The 13,997-nt window shown below is 67.2% G+C and overlaps 1 protein-coding gene across 1 annotated transcript in view; it reads left to right on the forward strand.

Annotated features, from left to right (window-relative positions):
- The window catches only part of CRISPLD2 (cysteine rich secretory protein LCCL domain containing 2), a 48,984-nt gene that overhangs the window by 15,054 nt on the left and 19,933 nt on the right, over positions 1-13,997 (forward strand). The window contains exons 3-10 of the mRNA XM_070061856.2: positions 1,336-1,454; positions 3,070-3,202; positions 3,793-3,908; positions 6,027-6,127; positions 9,691-9,834; positions 11,719-11,779; positions 12,844-12,910; positions 13,339-13,469. Coding sequence (XP_069917957.1) covers positions 1,336-1,454; positions 3,070-3,202; positions 3,793-3,908; positions 6,027-6,127; positions 9,691-9,834; positions 11,719-11,779; positions 12,844-12,910; positions 13,339-13,469 — 872 coding nt within the window. The remainder of the gene's footprint in view (positions 1-1,335; positions 1,455-3,069; positions 3,203-3,792; positions 3,909-6,026; positions 6,128-9,690; positions 9,835-11,718; positions 11,780-12,843; positions 12,911-13,338; positions 13,470-13,997) is intronic.

Here is a 13,997-nt window from a genome sequence, read left to right on the forward strand (position 1 = left end):
CCCAGCTGGCTTTTGGGGACCCCCAGGGGAAGGGTCCCAGTCTGCCAGGGTCCGTCCTCAGCTCTGATGATGGGCTGCCCACCTCCAGTCCACCCGCCGGCTCCCAGAGACTTTGAGAAAGTCTAGTGTCCATCCAAGATGGAGTATTTGCCACGCTCTGGGAGCCCACAGGCCACGTGCACAGGCGTGGAACCGAGGCGAGCCATGCTGACACGTACGGGGTGAACCGCACCCTGCGGCGGGGAGCGTTAGGGCCGTCCTGCGCGTCGGCGCACTGGGGCTCAGAGTCGGATGCTGCCCAGGACTTGCACGGCTGCGAGCGGTGAGGCCAAGGCTCAGCCACTCTGTCCCCGCTGCCTGCACGTGGGCGGCGTGGTGCTTACGGAGCGGCTGGGTGGCGGGTGGGCTGGCCTCCCTTCCCTGTGTCCCTGCCGTCCGCACACCTGCGGTTCAGTTAAAGGATTAATTCTGCGCTGACTCTGCGCCTCCCGCGTGCCTGGCGCACCTCGAGGTTCTTGCTGGAGGGAGGTGTGGAGAGGAGTGAGGCTCTGTCCTCGGGGCGCCCTCTCTGTGCCAGGCCGCTCTAGATCCCGGCAGGGCACAACTCGGAGTTTCCCTGCTGGGAGATGCCGCAGGAGACACGGAAAGAAAATGGCCAGGAGACTCGCGTGTGGCGAGTTTTGGCACTGGAGCTGCGCCTCGCCTGTTGCCACCCACACCCATGTTTGAGATGAGGGTTCTGGGGTGCGGAGAGGGTAAAGGGTGCACTGGGCTGTTCTGGGGCTGGCAGCCGGGATCACGCCTGTGCCATGTGGGAGACGGAGTTGTTCTGCCATTGTCATGCCTGCCGTGGCCAGCACAGAACAGCGCTCACCGGCAGGGACAGCCCACCAGGTCCCTGGAGACCGGGTTCGGCGCCTGGTTGTGGAAGCAGCCGCCGATGGTGTTGCGTCTCAGAGCCCGGCTTCCCGCTATGTAAAGCGGGAACGGGGGTGCCCGGCTGCAGATGCTCGCGGCTGAGCGCGATGGAGGGATTCGGGTGAGGTCTGAGGCCGGGCACACCCGGGGCACAGGTGACACCCGGGGGCCGCGGCCATCAGCAGCGGCTCCCGGGCCCGCCGAGGACCGGTTGTCGCTCGCCTGCCATTCTGCACGGCATGTGGTGTTTGATCTGTGGGTCCTTCGGCTCAGTCTCCGAGGCCGGCAGAGGTGGGACTGGCTGGGGTCAGCAGTGGCATGGGGGCCGGCCTGGGAGCCTTCAGAGCTTGGCCCTCGCTCCTTGCTGCACGCTGGCCACGGCTCTGCCTCTGACACCCGTCTCTCCTCCCCCCGCAGACCTGGGACGAAGAGCTGGAGAGGTCGGCGGCGTCCTGGGCCCAGCAGTGCCTCTGGGAACACGGGCCCTCCAGCCTGCTGGTGTTCGTCGGGCAGAACCTGGCTGTGCACTGGGGCAGGTAAGAGGAGAGGGCTCCCCACGAGCGGCCACCGGGGCCCCTCGAGAGCCGGCTGCCACTGCTGGGCACCTGCAGTGCTCAGCCTCCTCGTGCCTCAGGGGAATTCAGCCTGAGAGAGGCAGACAGACAGGCCGAGCACCTGCCCCCAGGCACGTGGGGAAACTGAGGCTCGGCACCGGACACCTGTCTGAGTACCTGGCAAAGCAGGCTGGAGCCTGGGTGGTCAGACCAGGGCATGGGTTCTCTGCACTCATCTCCCTTAAAGGGCTCCGGTCCCCATTGCTGCTGGGGGGGCAGGGGCCCAGGGGCTCACTGCCTCCTCTCAGCCCCCACGAGCCTGGCTCCTGCGCACCCTGTGAGACCGAGCCGGGCTCCACCTCGAGGGGAAAGTGCCCCTCACCCCTCCTTCCACTGACCCCTCCGAGCCTCCGCGGCCCCTTGGCCTGGTGACACCTGTGTCCCCTGGGAGGAGCTGGTGGCTGCCGGCTCTGTGAAGCCAGCTGCCCCCCATAGCCATGCACCCCTGCACCCAAGGAAGCTGGAAGCCGCCCCCTGGGGACAGAGTGCTACACTGGGGGAGCGACCACAGCCCACACCACGCCCGCTGCCCAAGAAGACTTGGGACCCCCGGGGGCACTGAGGGCCCTGGCCCGGAGCAGCCACACTCACCTTTAGGTTGGCGGCACACCAGGCAGGGAGTGACTCGGTGGAAGGAAATCCACAGGGGAAACTTTGCTTTTTACACACGGACGTGGGAGGCAGTGTCGGGGGTGGGGGGCGGGGCCACAGCTCCCTCGTGCGGGCTGGCCGTTTTCCGGGCCTGACCCTGACCACTGCGGCTCCCTGCCTGCCTCCCTGGGCACGTGGCCCTCACAGGCAGCCGCTCCCGCGTGACGCTGGGTCTCCCCTTGCTGGTGACGGCTGTGAGCAGGGGTCACCGCCAGTTGCTCTTTCCTGCTTAACAGAGCTGGTGCCGACCTGGCGGGGGGGGGGGGGGCTCTAGGGAGCAGTGCCCTCGCGGAGGTCAGGCTGGTGGCCCCCTGGGACCTCTCAATGCGGGGGCTCTGGGTGCTGACGTCCTGAGACTGCGCCCCCTGGCTGCGTGGCCCCGGGGGGCCCGGGGAGCTTCCCTCGGATGAGTTTCCTGGTTTGGGCCTCAGTCTTGGGGTGCCTAGGATCCAGGAGGGGGATGTGGCGGGGACCCTGCTGCTCTGCCCCCGTAGCTTGGTGTTTCCCAGCTTGCAGGACCAACCCCCCCACGTGACTGCCGCAGGGCGGCGTCTGTCGCCTCCTTAACGCTCCTCCCTCTGGGCTTGGCGCGGACTCGTCTTCAGTCTGGTTTAGCAACATCTTGGAGATGTGGGGTCGGGGGCTCATAGACGTCCCCGTGGGCGTGACAACAAAAGCATCGGAGGACTCGAGCGGAGCGCCCTGTGCCCACGGGGGTGGGAGGGCGTCCCAAGGGGACCCCAGGGACGAGCCCCGGGCGAGCTGCTCTCCCGTCCTGGCTTTCGGCGCCTTTCACAGGGGCCGGTGGAGGTGGTGGCAGTGCTGGGCGCTCGGTGCCCGCGGGGGCTCTGCCGCGGCCGGGAGTGACAGGCGCTGTGCCCCGCAGGTACCGCTCCCCGGCGATGCACGTGCAGGCCTGGTATGACGAGGTGAAGGACTTCATCTTCCCCCAGCCCCACGAGTGCAGCCCGTGGTGTCCGGAGAGGTGCCTGGGGCCCACGTGCGCCCACTACACGCAGGTAACCGGAGCGGCTGCGACCCCAGCTCTGCCCCCCTGCCCCCTGCCCTGCCCCTCGCTGGAGGGGGCGGCCTCCACACTCTCGCTGTCTCCGTCTCCAGTGCTGTCACTGCGCACAGCAAGGTAGAGACCGAGTGAGACCCGGGACTTCGCGGCCAGGTGGCACCGCCAGGGGCGTCCTCAATGCGTGCGTGTGTGCGTGTGCATGTGCGTGTGTGTGTCTGTGTCTCTGTGTGTGACTGTGTGCGCGTCTGTGTGTGTGTATGTGTCTGTGTGTGTGTGTGTCTGTGTGTGACTGTGTATGTGCATCTGTGTATATGTATGTGTATGTGTGTCTCTGTGACTGTGTGTGTGCGTCTGTGTGTGTGTGTGTCTCTGTGTGACTGTGTGTGTCTGTGACTGTGTCTGTGTCTCTGTGTGTGTGTGTCTGTGTGTGTGTGTCTGTGTGTGTGTGTGTTTTTCTTAGGGGGAGTCCAGTTGTTTATTATTTTGCTTCCTGAAGGAACTGTTTGGCTCTCGGGAGGGCTGGGGGGAAGCGGTCGCCCCGTGGCCTCAGCCCCGCCCCACTCCGCACCCCTGCTGTCTTTGCAGGTAGTCTGGGCCACCACCAACAAGATGGGCTGTGCCGTGAACACCTGCCGCCGCATGGACGTGTGGGGGAGCATCTGGGAGAACGCCGTGTACCTCGTCTGCAACTACTCTCCCAAGTAAGCGCGGGCCGCGGGCCTGGGGCTGGGGGTGCCGGCCGGGCCCGCGGGGCTCCTGCCGCAGAGCTGCCTCGGTGGAGCCCCCGGGACACGTGGGCGGTAAGGAATCGGCTGTGTGTGCTTAGGTCAGAAGCCCGGCTGGAAGGCGGGGTCAGAATTAGCCGTCTTTCTGCCCTTAGCCCCTGTCACTCTGGACAAAAGGCCCCTCCGTAGAGCGAAGCCCGCGAGTCTGTGGCGTGCAGCTGGACACGCGTGTGTGAGTGCCCCAGGCCTGCCCCGGGGCTTCCCCCAGCCGTGCCGCTGGCCGGGCTGGTGCTGGCGGCTGCAGGTTCCTGCGCCGGGCTGGCAGGCGGGTCCTGCCGAGGGCTCTGCCTGGCCGGGCCCCCCGTGCCGTGCGAGCAGAGGCTCTCTGCTGGGGTCCAGCCTCGCGCCGTCCTCTCTCTGGCTTCCGTCCCGGGAGGCCGCGTCTCCGGCTGCAGGCGCCTGGGAGCTGGGGCTCTGTGCAGGCGCCGGTGGGGCACAGCCTAGCCCAGGGCAGGACGGGCGCTGCCCCCCATTGATTTCATTTACATTTTTATTTATTTGTTTCAAAGGGAGACAGACAGCTCTCCCACCCCAGAGTTCACTCCCCAAATCCCTGCCACGTCTGGGCCAGGCCGAAGCCAGGAGCCGGAGACTGGATCCGTGCCTTCCCTGGGGGTGGCAAGAACCCAAGCGCTTGAGCCGTCACCTGTGCCCCCAGGGAGCGTTAGCAGGAAGCCGGAGTTAGGAAGCAGAGCCCGGATGGGACCCGCGTCCACGCCGGGTCCTGTCTCTGCTCTCCTCTCTCCCTGTGGTCTCTGTGTGGTCTGTGGACTGCCCACGGGAACGGGGCCAGACGGGAGGCTCTCGGTGCCCAGTCTGTCTTTTGTGCTCCGTGGCTTCCGTGGGCCCCTTGTGGTGTTGGGTGAGGACTGTGGCTTTCTCCTGGTGGTGCGCACACCCCGACCGCATGCTGAAGGAGCGAGTCGGAGCCCGGGGCTGTGTGGCAGGCACCCAGGTGCAGGGGCCCTGGCAGAGCTGGGGGCCTGGGGACTGCTGCACGGCTCAGGCCCTTGGGGTGGGGCAGCTGAGGGCCACCCAGGGATGCAGGAGACCGGCTAGCTCCGGGGCCTGGGAGGCAGGAGCTGGGCTTCATCGTTGGGGACATCTGGGGCCCTGGGCACCACGGGGACGTGGCTGGGGGCTGAGGACCCCTCTGGATGTCACCATGGACACCACAGCAGGGCCCCTCCCTCTGCCCTGGCCCGTGGGCACTAAGGGGATGGTCCCGGTGGGCTTGCTGGTGTAGTCATGCTCACAGGAGCCTTCACCGAGCCGGTGCTGGCTGGAGGGCCTCCTGTGGGTGGGGCCTCGCACGGCTCGGGGTCTGTTTCCAGAGGAGACAGGCTCAGGGCAGGGGGGGTTGGCGGGCCCACACAGGCGTGGGCTGCATGGGCGACTGGGCCCCCGAGATAGAAGTTTCTAGACAGCAGCCTGTCGCTGGTTATGGCGGCCTGAGTGTGAGCCGCAAAGGGGCTGGGGTTGCACTCAGCACCTGCGGCCTGGCCTGGAGGCATCTGATGGGGTGGCGGGGCCAGGGGGAGGGACCCCAGCCGCAGGTGCATGGTGCCTGTGAGACACAGAGGGGAGAGTGTGTGCCCAGGGTGCTGAGCTGCCCCCTCACTGCTGTGTGACCTTGGGCAAGTCGCTTAACCTCTCTGTGCCTTGGCTTCCTCCTCGTCCTGGACACGCTCACCACAGATGCACCGGCTTTTCCTGCACAGGGGCCGCGTCCTGGGTGGTGTCTGGCGTGCTGTGAGGGCAGCGGGGTTGCCTGGGGTCCAGGGGCTGACAGCACACACACCGAGCCGGGCAAGGTGCCAGGCGGCAGGACGTCTTACCGCAGTGCCCGCGGTGCCCTGCGATTCCAGAGTCTTCTGGATGCCGTGCGCCGCGGCTCCAGGAGAGCCCCCTCCCCATAGCACCCCCCGGCACGCGCCGTCCTTCCAACCAGCCGGTGACTTGGCTTGGGGTCCCTGGGTGAGCCGGGCAGAGGAGTGGCCGCCCCTGCTGAGGGTGTCCCTGGTCTGTTTGCAGGGGAAACTGGATCGGAGAAGCCCCCTACAAAGCCGGCCCGCCCTGCTCCGCGTGCCCACCCAGCTACGGAGGCGGCTGCTGGAACAACCTGTGTTACAAAGGTAGGGCAGCACCTCGGAACCAGCGGGCGGGTGCCCTCGGGGAACGCCGCGGGGAGCGCCGCCTGGTGGAGCCAGCGGGACGGGGTGCCCTCGGGGAACGCCGCGGGGAGCGCCGCCTGGTGGAGCCAGCGGGACGGGGTGCCCTCGGGGAACGCCGCGGGGAGCGCCGCCTGGTGGAGCCAGTGGGCGGGGTGCCCTCGGCGTGTTGCCGCGGGGAACAATGCCAGGTCTCCAGACTGAGCGGCGTCACCCCACCCCATCCTGCTGCAGACCCCCTGGGAGTGGCCGGAGCCCCCCAGCCTGGCTCCGCCCCACCCTGCCTCCTGGAGACCCCTGGCTGCCCCCTGACGGGCACCTGCTGTGCCGGACGCTGGAGGTGGCCTTGAACACAGACCCCTCTCATCCTCCTGGGTGCCTGGGGTCTGGCACAAAGCGGACAAGGGAAGGGGGTGTGGAAGGCGGGCGGGGGCTTCTCCTGCGCCCCCAGGGTGCGCCCCTCGTGGGCTCTCCCAGGCCAGGAGCTCCCTCTCCCTGCCTCGCCCACGTGGTGACGGCCGGCGGGGGTTCCCGTGCCCGGAGTTTTCCTGAAGGGTCCCAGCGTGGCCCAGGGCTGCCGGCTGGTGGGGCGGAGCCTGGGGACTTGCGTGGCTCCCTCGGCGGGCCCTGCAGCACCTGGGAGACCGGGCGAGAGGTGGAGGGGCCGGCAGGGGGTCGCGAGGTCAGGCCCTGCGTAGAGCTGGGTCGCACGCCCTGTGAGGATCACTCTGCCCGCCGCGGGGCTTCCCGGGCGAGAGGCACAGCAGCAAGGCGGGCGCCTGCACACCCTGCCAACGAACCTGGGCGTGCCTCGTCCAGCTCCGATGCTGCCCCTCCTCCAGGAAGCTTCCCTGGATTTGGCCGACAGACGCTGCAGCTGCCCAAGTACGCCCATCGACCCTATGTCCCGCGTCGACTTTTCCCATCCCACGGTCACGACTGCGGGCCGCTCCAGGGCCAGGTGGCAGGTGTGTCCCGCGGGGCCTCCAAGTCCACGGAGTGCCGTTTTCTGAGCGCAAACGCCCGCCGAGTCCTTAGCCCCCGACGAAACCCCAGGTACTCTCGCCTCTGTTCGGGGAGGAACGTGCCCGGCTCCCCCGGCTGGCCGTGCCGGGTCTCCGGTTAAGCGTCTTATCAGCGTAAGCTCCTTAATAAGCGCAAATTGAGGGTGGCTGGCGAGGCCGCGACCTGTAGCGGAGACGCGGGGATAATCGCGACTTCCTTCTCTCCAGCCACTCCCGGCCTGGGGATGGGGGTGGAGCCCTGGCCCGGCCCCATCCCAGCTGTGGGAGCGTGGGTGCTCATTTGGGCTCTTCGAGGCTCGGTTTTGCCATCTGTGAAATGGGCCCTCTGCTGCTTCCTGAGGTGGAGGTGCTGGCCTGGCTGGCAGTGGAGACCCCAGGCCTGCAGCCGGCCGGTCATAGAGCGAACATGCAGTGACCTCGTCCGGGCTTTTCCCGGCCTGCGTGGTGTACACAGGGACAGTCATTGGTCAGCAGGCCGGGCTCAGCCCAGCTGCCCTGGGCGAGCAAGTGTGGTTTCCCTGTGTGCGTCTGGGGCGAGGGCCGTCCGCCCGTCTTCTCGGGCAGGGCGCCCTCGGAGGCCTTCGCCCACGTTCCTGGACTGTGTTTGGCGGTGTAAAGGTGCGATTATGAGGCCAGTGGCAGGAAGCCGGCTGCTTGCACACAGTGGGGGCTTCAGGCCCGGGCGGCGTGCGTGGCCGCGCGCATGCGCAGGGCGCGCTGCCTCGCACCCGGGTCTTCCAGCAGCTCCTGCCGGGGGCGCGGCTGCGTGGGCGCTGGCGGAGCCCCAGCTGCTGGGCGCGCGCTTTGTCTTCCGTGGCAGGGTTCGGTGGCGGTCTGGTCATCCGTGTTGCGTCGGGAGCTGGGTGCGGTGCATGGTGGGGGAGGGGAGGGAAGCTGGCAGCACCCGGTCTCGGGAGTTCATGGCTGCCAGGGCACCGTCGTGGAGCCGTGAGCCCGACCAGGAGTGGGTTGGGGCTCGGAGTGGCTGCTATGTCCGGTTCTCCCCCGCTCCCTTCTCTCGGGACAGCATCGGCCCTGGCCGGCGGTGGGGAGTGAACCAGCCAGGAGACAGGCACGGGGTGAGGGGTCACACGCCCTTCACGTGGGCGGAGTTGCTGGCTGTGGGCGGAGGCAGCGCACAGCTGTTGGGTGCATAGAGGTGGGCCTTGGAGATGGTGACCCCCGGACGACACCAGGGCTCTCCTGAGAGCCACTTGGCGCCCTAGCGGGCCGCCGCCTCCCTGAGAGTGTTCTCGCCCAGCACCCCGCAGACGGCCCCCGGCCCGCGTCGGCTCCGCTTCCCACGTCGTGGCGGAAGGCGGTGCGAGAGGCCGGCACGTTCAGCACGAGCTGTGCCTTGGATGTGGGGTTTGGGTCTTTTTGGGGTCTCTGGATCGCAGCAGCTGTGTGTGTGTGTGTCGCATGGCGGGAGGGTGCCGGGCACGGTGGAGGCAGAAGTGGCTACACTGCGGTGCTGGGGTGCGCCAAGTGCGGTTTTCAAAAAGATAAATATAGTTTCTTGTTTGGGAGGCGGGGACAGAGAGAGATCTTCCTCCTGCTGGGTCACTGTCCAGGCGGCTGTAACGGTCAGGGCTGGGTCAGACCAAAGCCTGGGACCAGGAAATCCACCCGGGTTTCCCACACGGGTGCCAGGGACCCCAGGACGTGGGTCGTTGTCCGCTGCCCTCCCAGGTGCATTAGCAGGGAGCCGCGCCGGAAGTGGCAGGCACGTGCCTGGGACGCCGGGGTCTCCAGTGGCGGCTTAGCCTGCTCCCTGCAGCACCGGTCACTGGTGGTGGTCCACCGTGAGGTGGGCTCCCGCACGTGTGTGCTGTCTTTCTCACTTGGGGGGCGTGGAAGGCGAGGGTTCTGCAGCTCTGGTGCAAGGACCTCTGTGAGGTGGGGTGCCGCTGTGTGCGAAGCGGTCCCCGGTGGACAGCCGCCCGGGGTCGTCCCTGGCGAGGCCACTCGGGCGAGTGGGAAGAGTGGTCGGCCTGCCGGGATTTACGGCTGGGCGTCCCCGGGGTCTGTTCACCGGCTCGGGTGAGAGGTCGCCACCGTCTTCCCCAGTGAAGATCTGGCCGACGGCAGGAGGATTTTGCGAACGTGCAGTCATGGCCCAGAGGGAGGGGTCGGGAGACGCAGTGTCCGGGAGGGGCAGACGTGGGGGCCGTGAACCACGTGGACTCTGCCCGGCGTGATTGGGTTCTGAGAGCCGCGGTGAGGTCCTTGTGAGCCCTGGCCCTGGGAAAGCCTCAGGGCGGCAGGACTGGGGGGACCCGCAGGGGCCGCCTGCAGCCCTGGGGCAGAGGGCCATGTGCCGAGGGCGCGGGACCAGGTGCGCTCCCGGCTGGAAGTTCCGCCTGGCCGGCTCTGCCTGCCGCGCCGCTCGCCGCTGGTCTCCGTGAACCCAAACCTGCAAGCTCAGCGCCCAGTGGCTCTCCTCCCCGGGAAGCCACCCCGCTGAGTCCCGCGTGTTGTTTCTCTCTCGCCACCACTAAGAAGAGACCCAGGACCGACAGCCTGAGACGGACGAGACGAATGAGGTGGAGACGGCGTCCATTCCCGGAGAAAGATACGTGTGGGAGCAGCCACGCGTGACCAGGCCCATGAAGCCGGAGCGCACGGCCGCGGGCAGCTACATGAGTGAGTCAGGCTGGGCGGGGCGGGGAGTGGGCGGGGAGGGCCTTGCCGAAGCACAGCCCCGAAACGTTTATTATAAAAGTGTTGGTTTTGTTGTTTGTTTTTTAGGATTTATTTACTTACTAGAAAGCCAGAGTGACAGAAACAGGGCGGGACAGGGGAGAGGTCTTCCGATTGCTGGTTCACTCCCCAAATGGCCACAGTGGCCGGGTCTGGTAGAGGCACAAGCCGGGAGCTCTGAGCTCCATCTGGGTCTCCCACGTGGGTAGCAGGGCCCCGCCGCCCCCCCCCGGGGGGGGGGCATTAGCAGAGAGCGATTGGAAGCGGAGCAGCCGGGAATCCGCCTGGCACTCCGATATGGGCGGCCGTGGTTGTGGGCAGCAGCTTACCCACTGTGCCCCAGCCCCGGCCCCTGAAATGGTGTTTTTAAGCCATGTCCACAGCAAGCCTTGGAGGAGTGGAGTGGGCGGCGTTGCTCCGCGGGCGGGGTGAGAGCTGAGACTTCCCTGTGCTGTCTGGGGTCCTCGCTGGAGCACCGGCCTCTGGGGGACAGCGCCAACACCGGCGCCAGCTGACTCTGCCCTTTGCCCGTCTGTGACGCTGGGGTGACCAGCCTGTGCCGGGGTGCCGTGGGGGTGCTTTGTACTCAGCGGTCCCCAGCGGCAGCTGAGGTCTCCCCCCCTGAGGTTATCTGGGGTGGGTGCAGCAGCCCTGTGGGACGGGAAGTCGAGCACTTTGCCCAGGAGCTGCCCGGAGCTCGGTGTCCCCAAAGCCTCTGTGTGCCCGGCGCCTCACTGGCACGCGTGGGCCCAGCCCCGTCCGTGGCCCCCAGGCGCCTCACCAGCATGCGTGAGCCCAGCCCCGTCCATGTCCCCCGGCACCTCACCGGCACGCGTGGGCCCAGCCCCGTCCGTGGCCCCCAGGCGCCTCACCGGCACGCATGGGCCCAGCCCCGTCCGTGGCCCCCAGGCGCCTCACCAGCATGCGTGAGCCCAGCCCCGTCCATGTCCCCCGGCGCCTCACTGGCACGCGTGGGCCCAGCCCCGTCCATGTCCCCCGGCGCCTCACCGGCACGCATGGGCCCAGCCCCGTCCGTGGCCCCCAGCGCCTCACCGGCACGCGTGGGCCCAGCCCCGTCCGTGGCCCCCAGGGCTGCGTCCGCTCACAGACGTGGCTGGAAGCTGCACGCCCCAGTGCAGTCTCCCCAGCTGAGCCTCGCGGCACGGTGAGGACTGGCCTGGGGGAGCGGCCCGTGCTCGGCTCCTCAGACACCCTCCCGGTCTGTTACCAACCCCTCTGGTCTTGCGGTGCCCTTGGCTGGCACTCGCCGTGCACCTGTGTCTGCAGGTCTCTGGGGCCCTGTCGTGTCCTCAGGTCCGAGGCGGCACCGCTGTGCCTTCTGATAGTGTCCAGTAGCCGTGCCGGCTGCCATGTTCCCATGGAAGCGCTGCTCTGAGACCCCGCCCCATCCCCGGCATGCAATGAAACAGGACAGCTTAGCAGAGGTCACCGTGGCTGGGGGAGGTGACCCTGCGGGAATGGCTGTGTCCCCGGCCCAGGGGCTCCGGTGAAGAACCCCGTGGGGCTGTGTGCGGGCCCTGGAACACACACACAGACTCTGGCCATGGCCATGGACGCCGTCCCCATTACCTGCAGGCAGGAATGGACCCGCATACGGCAGCTCTGGTCCAGGGCCCTGTTGCCACTAGAACACGAGTGCCTGTGGTGCCGTGTCCCCGGGGAAGCGGCAGCTGTGAGACACCGCCTTGCCCTTGCCGTGGCGTGGTGTGGGTTCTAGAATCTTCCGGAAGGTCCCTTGGAGTGGGCAGGGGTCTTTTAACCTGAACTGGCTCTGTGGTGACGTGCGTGCCCGCGTTTCTCTCCTAGCGCAAGTCATCCAGTGCGACACCAAGATGAAGGACAGGTGTCAAGGGTCCACGTGCAACAGGTGAGGTCTGGCTGGGTCCCCCTCGTGCTGTGGGTCAGAGGTCGCGTCCTGACCGGCTCACAGAAGCCGTGCCTGGTCCCGGCTTGCACGGGACGTTCCCGCGAGTCCTGGGAGACCCCTCGGTCCTGGGCACCCCAGCTGGGAGCGCAGTTCAGCCCGGGTTGCCCGGCAGAACCTTGGCCTTGGCAGGTCCCAGGTCTGCTGCAGGACGGGGCAGCCTGCAGCTGGGCTGCGGTTGAGCCGACTCTGGGTGGAGTCACTAACGGCGCCCGTGTGCTCGGGAGAGCGTCTGCCGCGGGGCACGAGCAGGGTTTGCGATGGGAAAAGCGTGTCACCTTGTCGTCCTGATCCTGGCCTTGGCTCTTCCCAGGCTGACTTGGGCTCCGCAGAGCACTCGTTATATGACAGCTCCCGTTTTGTATACTGGGATTTGTGCTTGGCACACACCCGGGCAGGAGCGTCAGGAAGGAGACTGGGGCGGCCCAGGCTCTGCACCTGCCGTAGCCACACCCAGCGCCCTGCACAGCCGGCGGGGGGCAGCCGACGACCACGTTGGTGACGGGAGACGGGCACAGTGGTCGGTGTGGGGAGAGCTGTGCCCAGGCCGTGCTGTGTGCTCTACCCTGGAAACAGGGGGCAGTGGCTGTGGGTTTCTGAGGTGTCCTGTGGGGTTAGGGTATTACTTCTTTCATGACCGGCACATCTTGCCTGGGTTTTATTCTGTTAAAAAAAAAAAAAAATCCATGCGATTTGATCCCTAGGAGGTGGCTGTTCCTCTGTACTCAGCCTTGTGGCGTGATGGGCTTGGGGTGCGTCTGAGGCCCCCCGTCCTTGCTCCGAGTCGCCTGTGTCCTCATGTGCCCTCCAGTTAGGCAGGTGAAGATAGTGGGTGGGCACTGTGCTGCGGCCATGAGCTTCGGTGTGGGCCTGGCTCGGCCGTGGCTTGCTCGGGAACCGAGCCGAGGAAGCGCCGCCATTGACCTTGCCCATTTGCGGTGACCTGGAAGCCGCCGGGAGGCGCCAGCGCCGGGTCCCCTGACCGCTGCGCTGTTTGCTCCCTGCAGGTACCACTGCCCAGCCGGCTGCCTGCACGACAAGACCAAGATCTTCGGGTCTCTGTTCTATGAAAGTGTGAGTGGGGGCTGCTGTGTGTTGAAGGGAGGCAGGTGGTTTTGGGGGACAAGGTTTACCCGTCTCACCCAGCGTGGCCGGTGCTGCTCCCTGCACACACGTGCCGGCTCGCCAGCTGGTGCCGCCGGGCCTGGGCTGGGCCCCTGGCCGGCACGGCTGGCTGCGTGGGCAGAAAGGGCTGTTTGTCCCCCACCTACTTCCTAAAGCGCCTCTGATGGGGTTTTCAAGACAAACAACCCAGGGAACAAAGAGGCGGTTATGGGCCGGCGTGTGTGTGTGTGTGTGTGTGTGTGTGTGTGTGTGTGTGTGTGTATGTGCACCCACCCACCCACCCACCGGGGCCTGGCGCGCGTGGGCTGAGCACAGACGCCTGGGGCTTTCCTGATAAGGAAGGACTCAGAGGACGTGGGGCCTCCCCTCCCCCGCAGTCGTCCAGCATATGCCGGGCCGCCCTCCACCACGGGGTCCTCAACGACACGGGCGGGCTGGTGGACGTGACCAGGAACGGGAGGAAGCCGTTCTTTGTGAAGTCGCAGAAGCACGGCGTGGAGTCTCTGAGGTAACGGGGTCCCGGCTTGAGCCGGCGCTGAGGTTGCTGGGGAGTGAGGAGCCAGGCGGAGACGCGGGAGCCGAGGGCAGGGGAGGCCGCCCTGGGCCGCGGAGCCGCTGTCGCCGGGACGGAGTGCGGTGCTGCCCCATCGGCCCCTCCAAGCGTTTGGGGTCTGGGTCCTGGGAGTGGAGGTGCTCAGCCTGCCGGGTCTGTGCCAAATCCCCAGATGCTGGTCCCAACCCGTGTTTGCTGATCCCCAAGATGGCATTTGTCAGCCAGGGTGGGCGGGGCTTCCTGGGCATTGGAGGCGGGCTGGGGGCAGGGGCCTGGTCTGGGGGCTCCTGTCTGATCTGCCCGCGGACATCCAACACACCTGCTTCCGTGTCCTCCAGCCCTGTCTGCCTCCCCGGGCGGCCACGCCCAGGCTCAGGGCTGTCCCCCGGCTGGTCCACGTGCAGGGAGCCATTAGTGGTTGAAAGGGGCAGCATTCCCACAGGGCTAAGAAAGTGCAGAAGACTCCTCCCTCCACGCCCTCCG

The sequence above is a fragment of the Oryctolagus cuniculus genome, chromosome 18 (assembly GCF_051225735.1).
Source record: "Oryctolagus cuniculus isolate XC-2025 breed Fujian yellow rabbit chromosome 18, ASM5122573v1, whole genome shotgun sequence".
Lineage (NCBI taxonomy): Eukaryota > Metazoa > Chordata > Mammalia > Lagomorpha > Leporidae > Oryctolagus > Oryctolagus cuniculus.